This window comes from Panthera pardus, unplaced genomic scaffold (assembly GCF_024362965.1).
Source record: "Panthera pardus isolate Hobbes unplaced genomic scaffold, ASM2436296v1 HiC_scaffold_10, whole genome shotgun sequence".
In the NCBI taxonomy this organism is placed as follows: domain Eukaryota; kingdom Metazoa; phylum Chordata; class Mammalia; order Carnivora; family Felidae; genus Panthera; species Panthera pardus.
Window position 1 is genome coordinate 34,871,411 of NW_026526655.1, and position 25,020 is coordinate 34,896,430.

General features: G+C 41.2%; 1 protein-coding gene across 1 annotated transcript in view; it reads right to left on the minus strand.

Annotated features, from left to right (window-relative positions):
• LOC109254456 (aldehyde oxidase 2) overlaps positions 1-25,020 on the minus strand; it is an 86,490-nt gene that overhangs the window by 29,712 nt on the left and 31,758 nt on the right. Inside the window, 14 exon segments of the mRNA XM_053906484.1 lie at positions 2,362-2,457; positions 6,536-6,763; positions 9,361-9,552; positions 9,742-9,828; positions 12,701-12,788; positions 15,033-15,166; positions 16,068-16,192; positions 16,665-16,761; positions 18,523-18,645; positions 20,208-20,322; positions 20,928-21,097; positions 22,241-22,333; positions 23,857-24,031; positions 24,706-24,890. Coding sequence (XP_053762459.1) covers positions 2,362-2,457; positions 6,536-6,763; positions 9,361-9,552; positions 9,742-9,828; positions 12,701-12,788; positions 15,033-15,166; positions 16,068-16,192; positions 16,665-16,761; positions 18,523-18,645; positions 20,208-20,322; positions 20,928-21,097; positions 22,241-22,333; positions 23,857-24,031; positions 24,706-24,890 — 1,908 coding nt within the window.

The following is a 25,020-nucleotide window of genomic DNA, read 5'->3' on the forward strand; positions in this document are numbered from 1 at the left end:
ACAGAGCCATCATATATCCTAAAATTAGTGCCACATGTCATTCATGTCAACAATGTATAGAGAGATTAACAACTGACTTTCACTATTTGTAGACAACACGATACTCTATGTAGAAAACCCAAAAGGCTCCTCCAAAAAACTGCTAGAACTAATACATGAATTCAGCAAAGTCACAGGATATAAAACTAATGTACAGAAATCTGTTGCATTTCTAAACACCAATAATAAAGCAGTAGAAAAAGAAATCAAGGAGTCAATCCTGTTTACAACCGCACCAAAACCAATAAGATACCTAAGAATAAACCTAACCAAAGGTAAAAGATCTGTACTCTGGAAACTATAGAATACTTATGAAAGAAAGTGAGGAAGACACAAAGAAATGGAAGAACATTCCATGCTCATGGACTGGAAGAACATTGTTAAAACGTCTAAACTACCCAAAGCAATCTACACATTTAAGGCAATTCCTACCAAAAGACCACCAGAAATTTTCAGAGAGCTAGAAAAAACAATCTTAAAATGTGTATGAAACCACAAAAGGCCCCAAATAACTAAAGCAATCCTGAAAGAGAAAAGCAAAGCTGGAGCAATCACAATTCCAGACTTTAAACTGTATTACAAAGCTGTAGTCATCAAGGCAGTATGGTACTGAGACAAAGACAGACACATAGATCAATGGAACAGAAAAGAAAACCCAGAAATGGACCCACAGCTGTATGTTCAACTAATCTTTGCCATAGCAGGAAAGAGTACCCAATGGAAAAAAAGATAGTCTATTCAACAAATGGTGTTGGGAAACTGGACAGCAACATGAAGAAGAATGAAAATGGACCACTTTCTTATACCATGCACAAAAATAAATTCAAAGTGGATGAAAGACCTAAATGTGACACAGGAAACCATCAAAATCCTAGAGGAGAACATAGGCAGCAACCTCTCTGACCTCGGCCATAGCAACTTCTTACTAGACACGTCTCCAGAGGCAAGGGAAACAAAAGCAAAAATGAACTATTGGGACTTCATCAAGATTAAAAGCTTCTGCACTGCAAAGGAAACAATCACAAAACTAAAAGCCTACAGAATGTGAGAAGATATTTGCAAGATATTTGCAGATACATATCTGATAAAGGGTTAGTATCCAAAATTTATAAAAACTTACCAAACTCAACACCCCAAAAAACCAAATAATCCTATGAAGACATGAATAGACATTTACCAAAGAAGACATCCAGATGGCTAACAGACACTTGAAAAGATACTCAACATCAGTCATCATCAGGGAAACACAAATCAAAACCATGATGAGATAACACCTCACACCTGGCAGATGGCTAAAATTAACAACACAAGAAACAACAAGTGTTGGTGAAAATGAAGATCCCTCTTGCACTGTTGGTGGGAATGCAATCTGGTGCAGCCACTCTGGAAAACAGTATGGAGATTCCTCAAACAGTTAAAAATAGAACTACCTTGTGATCCAGCAATTACACTACTAGGTATTTATCCAAAGGATATGAAAATACAGATTTGAAGGGGTACATGCACCCCAATGTTTATAGCAGTATTATCAACAATAGCTAAACTATGGAAAGAGCCCAAATGTCCATTGACTGATGATGAATGGATAAATGAGATGTGGTGTGTGTGTGTGTGTGTGTGTGTGTGTGTATATATATATATATATATATATATATATATATATAATGTATTATGCTAAGTAAAATAAGTCTGCCAGAGAAAGGCAAATACTATATGATTTCACTCATATTTGGAATTTAAGAAACAAAACAGATGATCGTATGGGAATGGGAAAAAAAGAGGGAGAAAAGGAAACAAACTATAAGAACTCTTTATGATAGAGAAGAAACTGAGGGTCAATGGAGTGGGGAGAGTGGGGGTGGGCTAAATGGGTGATGGATATTAAGTGGGGGGAATTACAGACCTGTCATGTTGAGCATGGGTGTTATACGTGAGTGATGAATCACTAAATTCTACTTCTGAAAACAATACTACACTATATGTTAACTACAATTAAATTTTTTTTAATATTTATTTTTGAGACAGAGAGATAGAGTGAGAGCAGGGGAGGGGCAGAGAGAGAGAGAGAGAGAGAGAGAGAGAGAGAGGGACACACAGAATCTGAAGCAGGCTCCAGGCTCTGAGCTGTCAGCACAGAGCCCACCGTGGGGCTAGAACTCACAAACGGTGAGATCATGACCTGAGCTGAAGTCAGACACTTAACCAACTGAGCCACCCAGGCACCCCTCTAACTGCAATTTAAATAAAAATGTGAAAATAAAGTAGTAAGTATAAAAACAATTTTAAAAAGAGAGAGATTAAGGACAATTTTATTGACCTTACCTGCAGCATTTTGGTGTGAATACCTTGTCCCAGTTCATTGCCTCCATGTGTGACCAATACAGACCCATCTGTGTAGATATGAACAAGTGCAGCTGCCTAGTAAAACAACCCAGAAGGCACAGCTCAGTGCAAGTTTAGTGAGGTTCAATTTAAAAAATGAGTGGTGAAATATCAGTCTCACAGAGTGAGGAGGGTCATAGAGGCAGGCTTTCCTGGTGGGATTCTGAAGCTTAGTTCTGTTTTGTGCAAAAGTCACCTGTAAAGAATGTTCCTATTTAGGAAACTTGTTTTAATAGAAGCCCCTTTGGATACCCAGGAGTTATGAGTATAGGTTCCAACTATTTGAAAGTCACTTCCCTGATTAAAATCTCTGGCTGACCACTCAGCTAACTAATTAAACATTTGTTAGGTACCTGACACATGTTATGTGCCAACCTGTGCTCAGCTCTGGATGTACACAGATGGAAAAGATGTGGTTCTTCCTCAACAGTGTAGTAGCTCACACTGTAATGGGGGGACAGGTTGGAAAGCAGGTCATTATAATGCAGAATGATTTGTGAGATAATGGGCATGGCATAAGGGGCTCTGGGGACCTGGGAGGACAGATCCAACTGCTTTTGAAAAGCTTGGGGAAGGATTTCCCCAAAGAGACAACTGAATGGAATCATGAAGGGAAGAAAGGTTCATCACTGGGCAAGTTGGGCAAAAATTCCCCATTGTCTGTAAGGGAAAGCCTACCTCTTTATTACAATATGAGGCCTTTTAGGATTTGGTCTCTTGTACTTTCCCAATTCCATTGTCGTCTTTTCCTGCTTTGGCTTACCGCTGCTCCTTCCTGACCTGTGCTCATGCTTATGCGTTTCTCACTTCCTGGCCCACTCCCCAGCCTTCAGATCCACACCTATAGTCTCGGTTCTATTAAAGTTTCCCCCACATGCTTCTCATTCCCATCTTGGAAGGATCAGTTACCTGCTTCTCTGCACTTCCTCTTATGGGGTGAACTGGGTTGATTAATGTCTCCTGCAAATTCCTGTCCACCTGGAACTTCAGAATGTAACCTTATTTGAAAATATAGTTTTGCAGATATAATCAGTTAAGATGAGGTTATAGTGGATTAGGGTGGGCTCTAAATTCAATGACTAGTGTCCTTATATAAGGCTGTGTGAAGACACACCGCAAAGAAGGCCTCATGAAGATGGAGACAGAGATTAGAGTGATGTGGCCACAAGCCGAGAAACACCAGGAGCCACCAGAAGCTGGAGGAGGCAAAGAAGAGTTTTCCTCTGGAGATTTCTGAAGGAGCATTGCCCTCCTGACACCTTGATTTTGAACTCCAAGCCTCCAGAACTGTGAGAGCATAAAATTGTTGTTGTAAGCCACACAGTTTGTGGTACTTTCTTAAGGCAGCCATAGGAAATGAATACAGGGGGGTGACAAGCTCTTCTGTGCGAGTCTCATGGTGGAAGGGCACCTGGTCTCATTCAAGTGTGTGTCCCATAGAGAACTTAGAGCAAGTCTGAATCACAGAGGCACTAAATAAATGTTTGTTGAATTGGACAAATGGAAATGTTTCATTTCAGGAGGAGGAGGAGGAAAAGGGGGAGGAATTAGGACTTTGTTCTGTCTGGAGATGCCTGGAGGCCCAGAATAGCTTGGAGGAGCTTTGGGGCACCCAGGCTTATAGATGCTAATAATAGTATTTATCACCGTGGGCCTTTTGACTCCCTCTTGATAATGCTCCCAATGCCTAGTTTGGAGAGTGGGTGTTCCAACTTTGTGAGTCATCAGCTGCCCTGAAATAATACATTTCAACACCTAGCCTGGTGATTCTTGGGTGCATCAATTTCGAACTCTGAAGAAACTGGAGACCTTTCAAACAGAGCTTTAAAATCATTGCTTGGTTTAAGGATTTGTTGTGTGTGTGGCAAGATGAGAAGTTGGCTCCCATGACTGATGGTGGAGAGTAGACTGTGGTATAGATGAGGGGCAGCCATAGAGGTGTGGGGAGGTGTTTTATAATAAAAAATAAACATGTGGTCTTTGTCTCTGATTTTTGGCACAGAGGTCCTAAAACACTGGGAATTTATTATTTTTTGTTTGCTGTTAGGATGATTCTCTGGGGAAACCTAGACAGCTTGTGGGGGGGGGGGGCGGTGAGAATTGTTGCCAGAAAAACCAAACATGTGGTTAGAGGGTTCCAGCCTTCAGCCCCACCCCTACCTTCAGGGAGGGGGGAGAGACTAGAGATTGAGTTCAATCACAGTGGCCAATGATTTAATCAATTATGCCTATGTAATGAAATCTTCATAAAATTCACAAACAATGGGGTTTGGGGAGCTTCTGGGTTGGTGAACACATCCACAAGCTGGAGTGAGAGGGCATAAAAGCCCCACACCTCTTCTCCCACACCTTGCTTTATGCATCTCTTCCATGTGGCTGTTCTTGGATGGTATCTTTTGTAACAAATTGGTAATAATTGTAAGTAAAATGCTTTCCTGAGTTTTGTAGTTGTTCTAGCAAATTATCACACCTATGGGAGGTGGGGAGTGGAAAGCCCCTGATTTTGTAGTTGCCTGGGCAGAAGTGTGAGTAGCTTGGGCACCCCACTTTCACTGGTGTCTTAAGTGGAGGCAGTCTTATGGGACTTAGCCCTTGATCTGTGGGGTCTGTGCTAACTCTGGGTAGTTAGTGTAAGAATCGAATTGAATTGTTGCATGCTCGATTGGTGTTGGAGAATTGATGCAGAAAAAACACAACATTTGGTGTCAGAGAAAAAAATCACACAGGCAGATATCTAGAATCTCTTACGCTCCAGCTGTTAAGTCAGTACCAGCTCGTAAGTGTGACAGTTAACCTTCCTGCACCTCTGTAGAGAATGGGCATGCTGGACCTGAACAGGACTGTGACTCAGGAGGCCAGGGAGTCTCATCCTACCTGCTGGAGGAGCCCCAGTCCTGAGAGGTGTGCCTGAGATCTCCTGAGGGAGAGGCATGGGCTGCCTAGAATAACTACACAGTGTTTCAGGAACCCTGCCAAGTGCTTTATATTTATTAGCTTTTTGAATCCTTATCAATCCTAAGAGAAAGGATTATTATTCTCATTATATAGTTAAGGAAGCTGAGGCTCAAAGAGGTTAAATAATTTGCTTGATATCACTCAGCTAGTAAGTGGCAGGGCAAGGATTTCTCAGGTCCACCTGACTCCAGTTAATTAGGGTTTGGGGGCAACTTCTTTATTCCCTAAGAAGGATTTCCTTGGACAGGGCAGCTTTTGTGGTGTGTGCATGTGTGTGTGTCTATTGGCTGCTAGTAGTTGGATGTAAATGGAAATATGCTTTCAATGGTATACACACAAGGGAGATCTAGTGCATTTTTAGATTTAGATTTAGATCTAATGCATATAAGATCTCTTCAGTTGCAAAGTCTCTGCTTCTGGTGGAAAATAATGGGAGGCAACATTTCCCAGTTTTCTAGACAGTTTCCCATATTTGACCCATTGGGATTGCTGGGAAGACTTGTCTGTACCAGTCTTGTGTTATTTAATGGTCTCATCTATTTGCCACCTTTCCTCCTCACCTTCTGGAGAGGGCCTCTGAATGACCTGCCTCTTCCTTTTGCAAACCTACCTGGAAGGATTTTTGGACCACACTTCCCTATTTCCCCATCAGAAATGACACATATTCCTGGGAGAAGTGGCTCAAAACAGCCAGCTGGTCAGGGCAACATGCAGTGACTTCTCTGCCTAGACTTGGGGGCATTGAGGAGAACTGAGATATCTGGGGGCACAGACCAGGAGAGGCCTCCTTCCTGCCTAAGCCATAACCCTGGGCTCAGAGCGCTCAACACAATGGGCCTTGTGGGCTCTTGTTCCCTTTAGAATAGGGATGATTCAGGGTTGGGTGAGGTGATGGTCATGGTCTTGGCAGTTATGCTGGGGCAGTTCTCAGGCTTGCTGATGCCATTTTCTGCCACTGAGACATTTTTCTACTGCACTGTGTTGAATGTGCTTGCAGAGAGGGGGCTGCTCAGGAGAGTTCTGTACATTTCTCCCAGGTGCTGAGGGAGGGAGGGGCTCAGTGCCTGGGACATATGACACTCTCCCAAAATCAGCAAGAGCTGATTGGGGTGACAGTGCATCTGACATGAGGGTTATTTTCCACATATAAAAGCTTTACCTGATGATAGCTTGTTGCAGCAAAGCCGACTGAAAACTTCATGGGGATAATTGCAATGCCTTTCTTCTTCCAATAATTCTTCTTGTTAAACTCTTCCACTTGCATTCTTCTGCTATGAAAGGAAGACTTGTCCAGACACTCATTCCAACATCTTATCAGGGTCTCAGGGCTGAATGCTTGTTTGTAGATGGTTTTATCAACTGTTTTGTACATGTTTTTCTCCCTAATCTGAAATGGGTGAGAAGCTGAGTCAATAGTTATGGTAAGATAGAAACTGACTGCAAAATAGATACTTGAAAAGCTTCCCCATTAAAAAGAACAAACTTTGGTGGGGGGAAGACAGGGTGTATCTTCTTTCTTTGAACAGCATGTGGTTTTGCAAAACTAATGGGGGTTATTTATCATCTCTTCTTCAATGTACCAGTCAGGGCTTCTCCCTACCTGAGGCTAGGGGTAGTAATTGGCCCCTGAAGGGCAGTAGGAAGGAGGGGCTGAAAAAAAGCAGATATTCCTTTTTTTCCTACAATGTTCAGAGGATGAAGAAGAGTTGGTAGATTGTATATAAAAGCAAGGATTTATTGTCATAACCGAAGATTTGTTCTGAAAGAGAGGAATTGCATTGTAGCTAATAACAAATAGCAGGTCTTTTCTAAGCTTTCTGATTGACTTTGGAAGGTGTGGTCAAATCTTTTTAAAAATGTATTTGAATATGGGTGTGTTCTATGTCCTAGAAGCCTGCAAGACTTGACAAGGAAGGAAGCCTACTGAGATGTGCTCCGGAAATTTTCATTATCCGCATTTCACTCTAGTAACAATAAAATAATTATTATTATCAACGGTAACATTAGAATAATACTATCCAGTTTATGAAAACAAATACTATTCAGTTTATGAAAACGAAGTGCTAACTCATTTGATTCTTGCAGAAATCTATGTAGTGAGTCATATTGTCCTCATTGTATAGATAAGGAAACTGAACCACAAAGAGGTTGCCTTTCCTTGTTCAAGTTGTTGCATTTGCCTGGATTACCTTCCCATTATCTGTGCCTATTATTCTTTAAGGCCTATCTGAAATGTCATCTTCTCTGGAAAGTTCTTCCTGACTCTCCTCCCCTCAAGCCAAAGTGATGTCTTCCTCCTTTGTACCCATAGAACACTTTATGTGACTTCTCTGAGGATAACTATTGTCTTCCTTGTACAATATGTAGGTGTTCTCTTGTGTGTAGAAGTACCCTGATAATCACAAACCCAGTCGTCCTCTCTGTTGAACTTAGTGGCAAAGGGGTTCAAAGGGCATTATATAGAGAGTGCTTTCTGGAGCAGATGGACTATATTGGGGAAATGAAAAAGAAGCATAAAATGTAGGCTGGGGTCTACTTGAAATGTGTGAGGGGCAAAAAAGTGTTAGTAATAATTATCTCAATTGCCAGTGGCTGCCTCTCTCTGGCTTAGCATCCTGTATATACTGTGCATCTTCCAGGATACTGTACAAAATAATATTTTTAGAGGACATTCTTTTGGCAGTGTATCTCTTAAAAGTTTTCAATAAATTTATCCTAAAGATATATACAATGGAGCAAAAATACATCTATATTTTGGTACATGTGTACCAAGATGTTTCTTGCAACATCATTTCAATAGCCAAAAATGGGTGACAACATAAATGTATATCAATAGTGGGGTGCCTAAATAAATCACGGTAAGTCCATGTTACATAATACTATTCAGTTATGAAAAAGAATGAAGTAGGTCATTCTGCTGACACAGGAAGATGGTCATGGCCTACTGTCAAGCAGAAAAAGTAAGGTGCAGAATAATATGTTTATCATAGTCTCATTTTGGTAGATAACTGTCTATGTACATATATATTATATATAAATATTTATGTTTGTTTATGTATGTGTGTATGAATACAGAGGGCTGGAAAAATAAACATAGAACCATTAACAATGGTTGTCCTTGACTAATAGGGATGATGGAATGAAGAAGGGGACATTCACTTTTTACTTTACTTATTTACTTTATTCTTTTTTAAAAGTTTTTTTTCTTTAGTTTTTAAATTTTATTTACTTATTTTGAGAGAGAGAGAACATAAGCAGGGGAGGGGCAGGGAGAGAGGGAGAGGGAGAGACAGAATCCCAAGCAGGCTCGGCACCATCAGCACAGAGCCTAATGTAGGACTAGAATTCACGAACCATGAGATCATGACCTGAGCAGAGATCAAGAGTCAGATGCTCAACAACTGTGCCACCCAGGTGCCCCATTTAAAAAAAAAATCTTTTTAATGTTTATTTATTTTTGAGAGAGAGAGAGACAGAGCACGAGTGGTGGATGGGTCAGAGAGAGAGGGAGACACAGAATCTGAAGCAGGCTCCAGGCTCTGAGCTGTCAGCACAGAGCCCGACGTGGGGCTTGGACCCACAAACCACGAGATCATGACCTGTGCTTAAGTCAGATGTTTAACGACTGAGCCACCCAGGCACCCCTAGGTGCCCCCACTTTTTGGACCCCGGGTTGGGCTCATGCTGACAGTGCAGAGTCTGCTTGGGATTCTCTCTCTCCCTCTCCCTCAAAATAAATAAAATAAACTTTAAAAACAAAAAGTAATTATTTTTGTACAAATTAGAAAAAAGAAAGAACCAGAAAGCTTTTTGCATAAGGAGGTAGGAAGATAGTGGAGTCATTTCCTTCAGGTAGCACTTAATTTATATTGAATTCTGAACCAGGACTAATTTGAGTGGTTCTTCTATGGTTTTTCTTTCTATGGTTCCCTACCTCATCTGATTCTTCACTAACCTTGATTACGACCTTGATTACAACCTTACCTCTTCTGGCAGAAGGCCACATTTGGCTGCCACAGCTGTGATGCAAGATTCTGTTATCAGGGTTCCTTGTGGGAAGCCAAATCCACGAAAGGCCGTATTGGATGGTAAATTTGTCATGCATGCCCGGCCCCGGAATCTAAGGTTGCGGATTTTATATGCATTTTCCAGCTTTAATATAAGAAATTCTGTTACCTAAAGTAAAAGGAGATATTAATATATATCAGGCATTGCTTTTTTTTTTTTTTTTTTGTAAAAGTCAAGTACAGTCTAACTGCTTGTGGAACTTGATAAGTACTTAAGAAACATGCTCCATAAAGACTCACCTAGAAATTCTGCGTTCTATTCATGATTAGGGATGGTGCTAGTTTCTGATGCACATACCTGCTCAGAGTCATCCAGTGTGCATCCTCCATTAATGAAACACTCAATGTCTAGAGCTTTGATTCGCCCGTTGTTCATGAATCCCACCTGTCACCAGATGATGGACATTTTATGATCTGTTTAAAATTAACATGCCAAGTTCAAGTCAGAGCCCAGCTCCACTACTGGGTGGGATTGAAGACAGACTCTGCTCCTGTTTGCTTGGTGGTGTGCCACACCTGGCTATCCCCTTGATTTTCAGTGCTTGGCTGATAAAGACCTCCTCTGATCTGGATTTTGCTGAGCCTTTCCTTTCAACATGTGATTTCCCGGCTTTGCAGTCAGTGTGGAATTCCAAAGTCCTTGCTTGCCTCCTGGTATATAATTGCTACCCTCTTCTTCCTTATTTCTGGCAGATTCTCCTTCACTTTTTACTAGTTTTCCTTCGAATTTAGTCTGCGGTTTCTCCCCCTTGTGGAAAAGTCTCTGTAATTCCAGAGTGTGTGGGAATGAATCACAGTGCATCTCAGAAGCAGATGCTGGGGAATGGATAGGAGAATGGCTGCTCCCATTTTAGGGAGCTGAGGAAGTGCTTTGTGATTGGTTAAGGATGTAACAAATGTGAACTAGTTATGCTGTTCTTTTTGGGACTCACAGAAGCACTCTGTATTTTTCTGAAGTTGTCATTCTCTTCCCACCCACCTAGACCAGTTGGTCTGCACAGCACAGACTGAAAAGACTATTGTAGTTCTACCAGAAAAGGATTGGCCCTGGTCCCTTTGCCTTTCTGAAAATGGGCACAGCTTTTTGGTTACTATCACCTATGGAAATACTGGATAACAAACCTGAGCACATGCAGGAAAATCCACAAATTCAGAATTCACAGTAATTTTGACAAATGCTAGGCTGAAGTTTACCTTTTACTTTTCATGAAGAAACAATTGCTAAGCAGAATAGCTCTTAGACTATTAAACTGTTTAAAATTTTTAAGAATTTTGGAAGAACTTATTCACACACAAACATCTATTATGCTAATTTATAAATAGCTCTGAAAAACTGAGCAAAACTGTGTTAGCTAGGTTTGAATGAGGATCTCTATCTATCCATCCATCCATCCATCCTTCCATCCATCTACATACACACACATCACACACACATATATTACTACATTGAAAGTAAAATTATATTTGTCTAAAAATAAAATAAAACTTGGATTTTCCAAAGTATATTTTCCTCATTTTAGTCATGTTTTATATTACCATAATTACCAAAATATTCAACATCTAGAACCTTCTAAATAAGTACTAGCACTAAAACAGTCTCACAACTGTAACATAAATAAAGCCTGATTTATAATGGGCCAAAACCAAAGAACTCAACAACCACCATAACAACACAAACTGCCTCAGTCCCAGAATGTGACATTGTTCTTGGTACTAGAAGATAACAACAGTTGTGAATATTCATTTCTTTGCATTTGAAGGCAAATAAAAATTTTAATGGCCAACTGTGTTCCTTTTCTCTCTAATTATAAAAATTACTAATGCCAATGGAAGAAATTAAATGGTGCTGTGGTATGGATTTGTAATCCAGGAAATATAATAATTTAGTAATCTAAGGCAATGACAACCTCAGGTAGAAAATCTAGCTATACATACACTATAAATGATTCCCAGATAGAACACATTTGAATAGAAACATTACATTAGAACTATCCTAAAAACTCAGTCACAGATTTGGAAAGTACTATTGTTGTCAACTAGATGTTAACAGAATTTTTTTTATTATTTTATTATTTTTATTTCTTGAGAGAGAGAGAGAGCAAGAAAGGGGCAGAGGGACAGAGAGAGAGAATCTTAAGCAGGCTCCATGCTCAGTGTGGAGCCCTACATGGGGCTTGATCTAGCAACCCTGGGATCATGACCTGAGCCAAAATCAAGAGTCCAATGCTCAACCACCTGAGCCACCCAGGCACCTCAAATGTCAGCAGTGTTTTTAATGGTATTTATGCCATAGTTGTATAAAATGCAATGAGTGTGGTTTGAAACAATTTAAAATTATTTCATTGTTAATGGATACATTTTTCCCATTTGCAAGGAACTTTTGTAACACTTTCATAACAATTTGGCCGAAACACTTGTAAAAATGATTATGTAGTTAAAATGGTAAAATTGTTTCCAAACATTTCAAATGCAAAATATTTTAATAGTCAAGAAGTTTTGGTACAACAAATGTTTGTAGCTTCTTTCATTTTTTGTCTTTGGGGAACCACTAACAAAAATCTTATTCCTTCATTAATGTTTTTATCATTTGAAATTGTATTGTTATCATCCAGTCTATACTAGATGTATTAAAAGTTCCTCATAAAATTTGTGAGAATGCAAATGTTTGAGAGAGAGTGAGAGAGAGCGTGTGAGCAGGAGAGGGGTAGAGAGAGAGGGAGAAAGGGAGAGAGAGAATCCCAAGTAGCAGAGCCTGATGTGGGACTCTATCTCATGAACCATGAGATCATGACCTGAGTCGAAACCTAGAGTCAGATGCTTAACCTACTGAGCCACCCAGGTGTCCCACTCATTTAATATTTTATTTTATTTATTTTTATTATTTTTTTCATTTAATATTTTAGATAAGATTATTGTTTGTTTTTAGAATTTAGCAAAATCAAAATAATAGAAAATGATAAAAACCACCAAAATAAAATGAGGTATTTTAAAAATATTTTTCTTCTTATTATTTTATTTATAATTTACATCAAAGTTAGTTAACATATATTATAATAATGATTTCAGGAATAGAATTTAGTGATTCATCACTTACATATAACAATCAGTGTTCATCCCAACAAGTGTCCTCCTTAATGTCCCTTGTCCATTTAGCCCATCCCCTTACCCAAAACCCCTCCAGCAACCCTCAGTTTGTTCTCTGTATTTAAGAGTCTCTTAAAATGAGGTATTTTAATAGTTTCAAGTTTAATACTCACTTTATATTTTCCAAATAATGGGTGTCTTCCCCCAGTTATTAACATATCATCTTCACGATCAAGAACAAGACGAATGGGACGACCAGTTCTAAAGAAAACAAATCTTAGATTCTCTACCCATTCCACTCACCCATTCATCCATTCCCCTATTCATCCATCTACCCATCTAGCACCCACCCACCTATTTATTCAACCCCTCACTTAATTATCTACCCAACCATCCATCTATCTACCTTTCTGCCCATCCACCCTGCATGCATTCTCCCACCCATTTATCCAGCCATTCATTTAACCATCCATCCATCCCATATATATTCCCTGAGTGCATACAATAAGCTAGGCACTGGTCTGAATTAATATATGACTAAACTACTACTGTCTCTGTAGCCTATAACTCAATAGTTGGAGATCTAGCTAAAGTGATTAATGTCACATGCCAGTTAACTTGTGTTCTTAAGGCTTCAGATTTCATGCTCACTCAGATCCAGCCACTTTGCATATCCCCACCATGAGTTACAAAGTTGAAAGAATGTGAATAGATAAATGCACACTTAACACAACTGTAAAAACAAGGCCAAGTACTTGTCTTTAGGATGCTGGGTTAGCATTTTCATTTTCACCCAGGAATGCTTTTATGCTGGACAAGTTGGGCCCTTGGGTAGCTAGGAGCTTCAGCCTTTCTGTATCTCCAGGGCAGTAGTTCCCATACTTTGGAGTGTAGAAGAATAGTCTGGCATGCTGACAAAAATGCAGATTCCTGAGCCTTAGCACTAGGACTCTCATTCAGTACATGTAGGGAGGGGCCCCAGAATTGGCATTTTTCTCAGTGATTCTTATGAGGTACTTTCAGGTACATGTTGAAAACTACAATTCTGGCACAAGGTTTCCTGGTGTTTTTTTTTTTTTTTTTTTTTTTAAATGGTGACGAATACCTGGAGCATCAGTTAAATGTAAAGTTTCTGTGTCTACTCTCTGGTGCTTCTGATTCAGTGGGTCTGGGGTGGGGAGGCAGGAATTTCTACAAGCATAGGAGGCATTTATTATTATTATTATTATTATTATTATTATTATTATTATTATTTGAGAGAGAGAGAGAGAGAGAGAGGCAGAGAGAGAGGCAGAGAGAGAGGGGGACAGAGGATCCGAAGTAAGCTCTGTTCTGACAGCAGCAAGCTGCAGGCTGGACTTGAACTCACAAACCATGAGATCACGAGCCCAGGACGTTCAACTGACTGAGCCACTCAGGCATCCCTAGGAGACTCTTATTATCACCAGTCTGGGAACACTACTCTGGGGACTACTTAATGCATGCCAGATGTGTGCTAAGGTGGGGTTGTAGCTTAAGGCACTGGTTGCCACATTTGGCTGCACAGTGGAACTAGTGGGTTAGTTTTAAACTATACTGATGCCCGAATTGGATGGGACAGCCTAGGCACTGGGACTTAAATGCTCACCAGATGATTCTTCTGTGCAGTAATGCTTGAGAAGTCTTAAAGGCACAAAGCCTGTTGGGAGTTTGATGAACCGATTAACCCTTCTGGGTACTTGGTAGGTGTGAATAGAGACGTTCATTATGGAAAGAAGTGGAGATGGGATTCAGATCTTGTGATTTCCTGTCTCTCATTGCAGAATGAGACACACATCTGAGTGCTTTAGGACCTAGCTTTGAACTACACAGAATTTGTCAAAGGAAGCAGGACCTTTGAACTTTGCAGGCTGATTGGGGCTCTGACAATACTTTGTAACTACCAAGAAACAGCCATAGAAAATGAACAAGAAACAGAAAAGCCAGCAACTTGAACAACATGAACAGCAAAGGAGCAAGCCTTCTGGTTGAGTTAGCCTGGGAACTCTCTTTGAGGATATCATCTATCATTAAGCAAACGCTGACTAGCCAGCACTTCAGGTGCAGAGAGGCAGAGGGTGGGAGCCTTTCTTTCCTCATGCCACCCTGACTGCAGCTAGAGTAGGAAGGGAAAGTGGGGGAGGAGCCTCCCCCTTGGCATTCCACTTAGGCAGGAGACTTGCCCCACCCCTAAATAGGTCACCTTTCCTGAAGCTCAGGGACAGGGCAGCCTCAGCCTTGGAGGTGTTTAACTAATAATATCACTTTTCTTTTTTATAGCCTGTTTCAAGTCCTAGGTGCATTTGACTTTTCCAATCAATCTAGGAAGGTGAGATTATATCTATAATTATAAAGAAAAAGAGACAGGAGCCTGAGTTGCCCAACGACACTCAGGTAGTTATGACAGCAGTCAAGTCACTCTCAGTCCACAGATTTGCCCTTAGCTCTGTACGTTTTACACCCTCTTGTATCCCCAAGTGCACTTACTTGATAGCACCCACAGCAGCAATAGCCCCAAATACAGCTGGTCTTCCTACTTTTCCGCCAAAACCTCCACCCACCCGCTTGACATGACAGGTGATCCTGTTGATGGGGATATTTAAAGTAGAGGACACTGTTTTCTGTGAAAGATAATGAAAAAGTTTTACAAGAAATGACAAAGAAGCCTTTTGTTGCCTGAAACATCACAGCAATATTCATCCACACCTACTGTCAGAACACAAAAACAAAAACAAAACCCAAACTAAGATAATGTAAATCTCTGTTGCAGAGAGCTCTGTTGAGTTCATAAACATCATCAATCTTACAGGACAGCCTTTCTAGCAGAAAAATAGTATTTTCCAGAAAGGAAACTGTCAGAGTCCTAGATTCCTGTCAGAGCTGGAATCCTAGCCAAATGCCTAGACATATGTTCCAACAAAGTGAAAATCAGCAAACTCCTGACAAGTTAGTAAAGAAGATGTTTGCAGCTAAAACCTAGAGCACTTTGAGACTCGGATAATGAAAATGTACTGTAAAGTGATGTGTTTACTCCAAAGGCTATCTGTAATGATTATTTAGAGAAAAAGCAAGTGCAGATATAATTTAGTGTTATCCAATCACAGAGCTCATTTAAGCATGCTGCAAATGAATGTATTCTTTAAATCTGAAGTGACTGTGGTTGTTCTTTTTCTTTTTTAAGTTTAATTTTATTAATTTTATTTAATTTTCATTCCAATATAGTTAACACAGTGTTACGTTAGTTTCGGGCGTAGAATATAGTGTTTCAACAATTCTATACATTACTCAGTGGTCACCAGGATAAGTGTGCTCTGAATCCCCTTCACCTCAGCTGTTCTTATACTTACTTGACAAGACCAGAAAAAAAATAAAGAATTCTGGTATCTTAGCTGTTCCACTGATGTCCAATATTTGGACATCAAGTTTCTACAGGAAAAATGGCTACCAACTGTGAGCCTATGGGGATAGAGGGCCATGACGAAATTAGGAAGTTGGGAAGGTAAGGGCGATCCTGGACCTCACCTGCACGTGGGCTGGATCCTGTGTTGATACATAAATGTCCAGTTCTTTGTCCTCTGCCTTTGGAATAACAATCACTCTTTGTGTTTCCATGTAGAAATGTTCCTGGCCTCCAACATGGACCTCTCCTGTTAAGTGCAAGCAAAGGGAAATTCCTGAGAGTGTGTGTTGATTGGAAACTACCATGTTGAGGAATTCCAAAGCAAGTAAGATGTGGACTGACCAGTCTGGATTTGTCCTGAACAAGGAATTGATGGATCAGGCATTTGTTCTGTGGCAACTAAAGGCAATCTTTTTCAGATACCATAGTTTTGTATAACAAGTTGGAAGGGTCTGGCTCCATTCCTCTGTCCTTAACTAATCAAAGTGCTAAGGATTTTTCTTCTATTTATTCTGTTGCTCCCTGCCCCCCACCTCTAAAGGCAACACACATAATACCCCCACACCCACACTCACAATTTGAGAGGAGGAGATATAAGAGAAATTTGGCAAAGTGCTGAGTCTTTAGAGGATGCCCTTTCTTAGGAAATCACATGCTCTCAGTGTCTGCTTTGGAACAGAATCATGCAAAGATTCTATTAAATATCCTGAATTGCTTACCTTCAACAATTTGATCGACTTTTTCAAATGCCTCCTCAATGTTTCCTTGTTCAAGTTTTTTTTCAGGGCATAGGAATGAGTTGTGCTTTATGGCATCCTAAATGATAGGAATAACCCAATTAAAGTTTTTTTTCTTCCATTGACATTTTGTTTCTTAGTCAAAGGCCAGTAAACTCCCCAAAATAGCCATCTACTGGGACACATGAAGGGAGTCATCAAGCAAGGGAGTACTGGAGTAGTGGGCTCATGGCAGAGACAAGATGGGTGTCTGAAGGATGTCTTCTAAAGTGCAGGGAAAACCAACAAGGAGTAGAGAAATGTTAAGAATTGAGATCTGGGGATGCTATGATGACCCATGATGATAAATACTCATTTCTCATTTTCAGTGTGGATTTCCAGGGAACAGGTGATTATTAGTATTATCCCCATTTTACAGATGAAGAAACCATGGTTTAAAGAGGTTAATGAATTTACCTAAGTGATGCAGCCAGGATTCAAACCTAGCAGTTTGGTTCTAGAAACTGTACTTTTAGCCACTACCCTTACTGCCTCTCATACCTACAGTCATTTAAATAAATGAATGAATGGATGGGTAAACAAATATTGGTATGCATAACTATTTTGTTATATACTCTATTCACAAAACAAATTTTTAGCTGACTCTGGACAGTCCTATTCTGAGAGAACTGCAGATCTCTAACCATTCTGAATCCCAGGATATTTCCTGGTTTTTCTTCTGGGTACTATTTCCCCCTTGAGGAAATGGGATTAGGATTGAAATCTCAAAAACTGATGTTAGGATCCTAGTACAACCCCAGGAGGGATACTGAGCCAAGAAAAATGGTCTGGACTTCTTGCAAACTTGGCAAAATGGGAATTTGGAACAGAATTGATTTGGTTTAGAAAGATCAAGAAACATGACCTTTTTAACACTTTGACTATTGAGCAAGTTGTGCCTTTTAGGTACATTTAAAAAATGTCAAATGGTTCACTGGGGCCTTTGAAAAAAATTTATTTTCTATTACAAGTGCACAAATAAGAAAGCTTTTTGCAACTCAGTTACTCTGAACTTGCCTTTCATTGAGTTAGAACCTGAAAATCCCACTCCACATCTGAATTTTCTATTCTAACTTCATTCTTTCTGCTTTGGTAATAGCATTTGCATTCCTTCAGCTAGACCCAAAAGTAAGAGTTGAAATTTCTGTGGAATTCCATCATGAAAGTCCCATTGTTTTGGAGGCCCACCTTGAAAACATGATTGTTCTCAATATCCATTCTCATCATCTTCCCCAATTTTTAGTGGTCATGTAGTCACTTGGGATAAAGTCTACATTTCCCAGCTCCCCTTGAGGTGTGGTATCTGACTAGGTGCTAACCAGTGAGATTATGGGAAGTGTCCTTAAAGGGATGGGATATGCCCTTCTTCATCACCTCATTCTCTTTGCTGTCTGGAATGTGAACTTAATAGCCAAAGCTTCAGCAGCCATTGTGGAGCAAAGTGTGACCTAGAGGGTAGAAACCATGCTTGAAGCAGTGACTAGATAGAAGGATCCAAGATCCCTGACACATAGAACCCTACATAAGCCCTGGACTGATCTTTTCTAGACTTTGTGAATGTGAAAGAGAAAGAAACTACAATTCTTCATTTGTTTCTCCACCCCACCCCACCCCACCCCTGTCATTTCTTAGAGCCAAAGCTAATTTCAATTCATACAAATAATATCTTCCAGAGGAAGCTGATCTTTCCAGGGCAAGCCAGTGGCAAGAAAAAATTAGAATTAGTCTTGCATTAAGAAATTTACAAGGGTGCTTTTGATTCTACAACTTTACAGGAAAGAAACCAGCCAGCACTGCTTACATTGATGGTGAAGATTATGGGCTCCAGATCTTTGTAGGTGATCTTTATCTTTTCAATTGCTCTCTTTGCCTGTACATCTGTCTCTGCAACCACAGCACAGATGATCTGGCCCACGCAAAGCACCTGCGGAAAGTACATGCATGAAGCAGGTAGAAAAATATCAGTAGGAATAGTCTTACTTCACCCTTATCAGTGGCTGGTATCTTTGTTATTATTGTTTGTCAATAAGGCCACATTGGAGGTCACATTCAACAACATGTGCTTGGCTTAAAATGTTTTAATTAAAAAAATAATTTAAAGAATACAGATGATTCCGTTGACCATTTTACTCAATGAATGTAAGCTCCAGAGTGGATGTGAGATTGGTTGTGACCTGAATGTGCTGTGTCCTCTGTCAAGCTTGGGTCACATGTATCATATTTATGGTATCATTTATCATTTTAAAATTTAAAGATAAGGAAATTGTTTCTTGTACAATATCATCCCTGTTATGAGCTGCACTGTGTCCCCTCCTTCTTCCCAAATTCAAATGTTGAAGCCTTAATGTCCAGTGTGACTGTATTTGGAGATAGGGCCTTCAGTGGGGTAATTAAGATTAAATGAGGTCATAAGGGTGGAGCTCTAATCCAATATGACTGTGTCCTTATAAAAAGAGGAAGAGATACCAGGGAGGCTCATCCTCAGACAAAAGTCATGAGAGGACACAGTGAGGAGACAGCCACCTGCAAACCAGGAAGAGAGGCCTCAGGAGAAACCAAAACCTTGATCTTGGGTGATAGGCCACCAGAATTGTGAGAAAATGAATTTCTGCTTTTTCAAAAGTGGCCCAGGTTGTGGTATTTTGTGATGGCAGCCTGAGCAGATGATATAGCTCTTAAATAACAACTGACCTCTTCATCTGGAGTTCAACCAAAAGAACAGTGAGCCATTTCATGGCTGGAGGAGAAACAGTCTGTGTGACTCATTGAGAAGTGACAATAATAGCTAACACCTACTGAAAGCCTTCATGTGCCAAACACCGTTGTAAGCATTTTACGTGCATTAACTCTTTTAGATCCCACAACACCATGGGATTGGTGCAGTGGTTGTTCCCATTTTCCAGGTAATGATACCCAAAGGCACATGGCTAGTGAGTGGTAGAGATGGAACATGAACCAAATTAGCCTGGCTCCAAAAGCAAGTATTCAGTGAATGTTTGTAGAATTGAATTAAAATGTCAAAGGTGGGAAAAGCAACTTTATTACAAATGGAATGTGTAAAAGTAAGTGAGGGGTGGGGTGGGGGTGTGTCTGCATGGGGTTGGTTTAGGAAAGGAGAGAGTTCAATACAGAAAACAGGGAGTGGCTGTATTTTTTGCACTCTCCTTTTTAGGTCTTTCTAGCATATTCTATCCTGATACAGGTCAGTTCCTACATTTATTCTTTAGACGAGGGTAAATTGACTCAAGAGCACACAGTGGGAAAACTAGAACTTGTTTTTCTGTATGTATATTATTTCCCTTTTACTGTGTAATTTCCTGACTCCAGAAGATTTAAGTCTGTCTGAATAAAGATGTTAGGTGTAGAGAGAAGCTGGAAGAATCGGCACTTCTGTCCCGCAATGTGGGGGGCGGGATTGAAAACCAGCTGGAGGTGGTACCTCTGTGATTATCTGCACAAAGTCATCTGAGAAAGCATGCTCTGTACCTCGTCTACAGCCAACAATTTGTCATCCTCGGCACCATTGGTGCCTGGAATGTCCTCAGCTGTTATCACATCAACCACTCCAGGTAGTTCAAGGGCCTCAGACAAATCAATTGATCTGAAAAAAGAGAAATATTTAAGAAGTAGAAATCAGCAAGCTTTGAGGGCCCCAGACCTGAGGAAAGGATAGAACATGGTTGAAAATAAAAAATATATAACAACTGTCCAGCATAGGTCCCGACCAATAAAAGCTAACCTGCCATATGGTCCAGAAGGCTGCCTGTTGGGTCAGGGGTAACACTTTAACTATAGGAGAGGACCTGGGGGAGGGGCTGTGTGGCTGTGGCAAGGGACATTCTTAGGAAGCTTAGGACAGTAGGCATTAGACCTTCAGAAATGCAGTATTTCAGGGTTTTACCAACAGCTGAGTATCAGCCCTACTCAGAATTACTCCTTTGAGCCATGACTGAGGCTACAGCAGGGAGATGAGGTGTAGAGGTTAGAAGAGAAGCAAGGAGCCCATAACTGCTATTTTTGTTCTCTCTTTCATAATGGTCATTTCCAGATACCCTCTCTTCCTCCTGCTGGGGATGGTGCCCTTTTCTTTCTTCTTTCAATTTTAGGTTCTTTGGGTTTAGGACATGGCATAACAGGTACATTCCTCAGAGGGAATCCACAGGTGTGCTTTTAAAAGTTTTTTTTGAAAGCTTTCCATTTACTTACATGATTTTTGCATGGGCTTTTGTACTGGTCACCAAAACCATGAAAAGTTCTCTATCCACCATAGGGATGTCATCACAAAATATGGCTTCACCTGTAGCATGTTTAAGACCTGACAGGTGCATGATGGGGCGTCCAACTGGATCTTGGAGGGACTGGTGAGAATCCACACTCTGCAGAGGGAGACAAGAGTTGCCCTGGACAATTAAAATCTTCACAAGTGGCCTGGCTGATTACCAACACTCTTGATTCAGGATTGAGAAATCAGTCACCCTCAGACCACAAACACTGGAGTGGGTCAGATGATAAGTGCAAAAATTCAATGATGTCACTAGACTGGGGAATTGTCCTGTCAGTTATGTAGCAATGCCAACTTTTTGGCAGAACTGTGAAGTAGGTGAAAGGGCATCCTAGCCTCTCCTTTTGGCATTTTCTTTTCCCAAGTTGTGCCCCTGTACTGCTTTCTTCTGGAATTCAGAGGTTCTCCTTGTCCAGCTTTCTTACCTTTTCCATGACCAAACTGTTTACATAGAAAGTGATCAAGATGATGAAGTCTAAAGTGATATAATTCCAGAGGGTGGGGGACCAAAATCTAAGCTAAAAGCTTGAGTGTCAACTTGAGTAGTGCCTGGGGCAGGGGAGAGGGGAGGGGAGCAAATGTCAATGGAGTCCACCCAGATCTAGACCACAGTGCCTTGGTTGCCCCTGTAAGTGGCTCAAAAACATCACTGGGAGGATAAGAAGTTGGAGAAAGTGTTTATTTTGGAATTCTTTTCAGGGAAGCTCTGGGGTGTGTGTGTGTGTGTGTGTGTGTGTGTGTGTGTGTGTGTTATGTGTGGAGATGGGGTGGGAGAGGGGCTTTGTGCTAACAGATAATAATAGATACTTTCTAAATTGTCCTTCAAGAAGGGTGGGTTCAGGTACTGGCAAGGTCCTTGTTTTGCTGACTGGAGATGAGATATTTGCAACCAGGGCTGGAGGCTGAAACTTGCTACCCTCTTATGCAGTCCTTCCCCCACACCTGGCTTGGGTGCTCTTCAAACAAATGCCCAAAGAACATGCATTCCAGGATACTATCAATGATTAGTCAGATGGTCAAACCATTCCAGGCTGGTTCAGCCTTGAGTGTGTGTCACGGTAGCTCAGGCCCGATCTTAGATCCAGCGTCTCCCTGACTTGGCCTAAACAAAGGGCAATGTGCCAGCCCAAACTAGAAAGTCAGAACTATGAATCACAACTCTGAAGTGCTTGCTTTGTTCACATAACTATAGCTTATCTCTTAGTTTCTAGGTTCCTGTTAAATTATACTCACTGACCTGGTACCTTTGGACTCCCCGGGGTCCTGTGACGGGGAAATCTTCTAGAGCACTTAGGAATCGGTCTGAAATTTCAGGATAATGATGACTGTCCTGAAAGACCATTCAAAACAATAAAGATAAACCAATTAGTCTATGATTAAACTGGGCTTTGGCTTGTGTGAAAATGACTTGGTTGAGGTATTCAAGAAACTGCAAGGCCAGGGTATCCTGGAAGACCAAAATCTACATCATCTCCCCAGGGTCTCCTTTTTTATGAAGGTGTCTTGCCCTCCCTCCCTTTCCACATACTGAGGAACTGGATGGACTGGTTTGAATCTGATCCCCTAGCCACCCAGAGGAGGGAGAGGCCTGTCAGTGAGCTGGGTAAAGGCAGGACAAACTGGAACACTGGGGGACAGAGACGCCATCCCAGAATGAGCTGGAGTTCACTGTACACAAAAGAGCCCACATCCTGCTTGTTTTTCTCAGCAACTCAGCAGTTCATCAGTAAAATTGAGAAGGCTCTCTGGGTGTCTGAAACATACCAAGTGTCTTGATTATGAAATTAAATGGCAGTGATTATTACCCTGGTGAATGTGGTTGGTGAGGGTCTATGTCCACGTAATGAAAATTGAACACTTGAGGTGACTTGAGGAGTGTTGGGGTAGGGTGTGGTTTGAAACAGGGGGTACGAGGTAGGGTGAGGGTTATAATCCTGGTCTGGGAAGGAAATAGAGAGTGAGAGAAAGAGAATGTTTTGCCTTGCCTAACTTATTCCAGAAGTATACAAACAAAACAATCTAGAAAGAAGCCACTTAAATATTTGCATACAAATAAAATTTTAGTATGTTTTGAAAAATAAAATTTTATTTTACATTTTATGTTGAATATTAAATTTTAGAATAGGCAAACCTAATCTGCCATGAAGCAGATGAGTGGTTGCCTGGGGGCAGGGGTGGGAGGCCAAAAGGTACTTTTTGGGGTGATGAAAATGCCTTATACCTTGTTTGAGGTGGTGGCTACATGGGTTTACACATTTGTTAAAACTCATTGAGTATAAATAGGTGCATTTTATTATATGTAATTATATTTCAGTAAAGTTGATTTTATTATTTTTTAAATTGTTTATTTATTTTGAGAGGGATTGAGAGAGAGAGAAAGAGAGAGAGTACAAGCAGGGGAAGGGGCAGAGAAGGGGGAGACAGAGAATCCCAAGCAAGCTCCGCACCTTCAGCACAGAGCCCAATGTGGGACTTGATCTCACAAACTGTGAGATCATGGCCTGAGCCAAAATCAAGAGTCAGACGCTTAACCCACTGAGTCACCCAGGTGCCCCCAGTAAAGCGGATTTTAAAAGAAAAAGAAATCGCACACTGGAGGCAGGGGCACTGTAACGTTTCATTGCTCAGGGCATGTAGTGAACATCTGTGAACTGAAGACAGTGTGGTATCCTGAGCCTCATGTGGTAGCCCTTCAGGGCTGAATCCCTGAAGGAAGGAGGGCTAGGAACTGACAAGGCCTGACTCAGAACAGGTGACAGGTCATGCACAGGCTGCCCACAAGACAGTTTGCAAAAGTAGTGGAAAAGCTGGGAGCTATGGCTGCAAGGGGCACATAAAAGCCAGAACACTTACAGACACTTTTACAAGCTTCTTCAGTTCCTGCAGAACTTCTAGGTAGAATTTGAAGAAGAAGCTGACCACCAAAGTCCTCTTGAATTCCACTCTTCCCCCTGGAGCCCAGCCTGGGAGGGAGACCTCTTCCAGAAGCAGCCTGCAAGCTTCCTCCAGCATTGGCTCATTCCAGGGCCTGGTGGGGTTGGAGGTGGGAAAGGGACAAGTCAAAGGGCAGTCTCGATCACACGGCATGTGCCAGCTACTGGATAATAACAATTTAGAGAACCTGGAGTCTCCTTTTATGAGTTGGAAGGGAACTCAGAAATCATCTAACCAAGCCCTTTAGGAAAATCGAGGCCTGGGAAGCTGCACCAAGTGGCCTGAGGGTCATGGCAGGGTGAGGATGGGCCCTGTTTCATTGCAACATGAACCAAGCATGTTCAAGGGCCAGAACATGCTGGAACCAGATATTACACAAACAGATCATGAGGGCCAATTCCATTATGAACCGGACTGGCCTCTACTGAGGAAGAAACAAAAGGTCCCCGCACAGCAGCAGCACTAGGTACACTTGGACCCTGCCTGGTGTGGGTCTGCAGGAGTGCTGATGTGCACATGAGAACTGGGGCAGAGCACAGTCATGGGTCATTGTTGTCGTGGCCTTCCCCCAAGGAGCAGCCCCTAATTAGTCAAAGTCAAGTGAGGTTTGCTTTATTAGCAAAATTGCAGAAAGAACAAGCAGTGATTCTATATATAGGAGTTCACATCTTCCCAGGGCATTAACAACCCTTGCCAGAGCCAAACTTCTACTTGTTCTTTGTTTTTAATGTCAAGTTTCACCTTTGGGGTGCAGGGTTCATTGCTTACCTCCCTATGAGCTGCTGGCAGGATTTATGTGCACCAATTGTGGCTTCCCCAACCCCTCCATAGGAGAGGCTCAGCTCCTTGATGGTGTCTGTGGCTTCTTCGAGAATGACTCGCATGCCAGCACTCACATCAGCCAAGGCATTTTGCTGGCACTGAGCCTGTCGGAAGGCTGACACAAATTCCCACTGTGGACACAAGAACCACTTGGGGTTACTTGACATGTCAAAAGTGAGAGCATGGTTCCTGCTTCTTGGTGCCACTAATTAATCACTTAGACTCCATCTAACGGGGCACAAAAGACACTTGGCACAATTA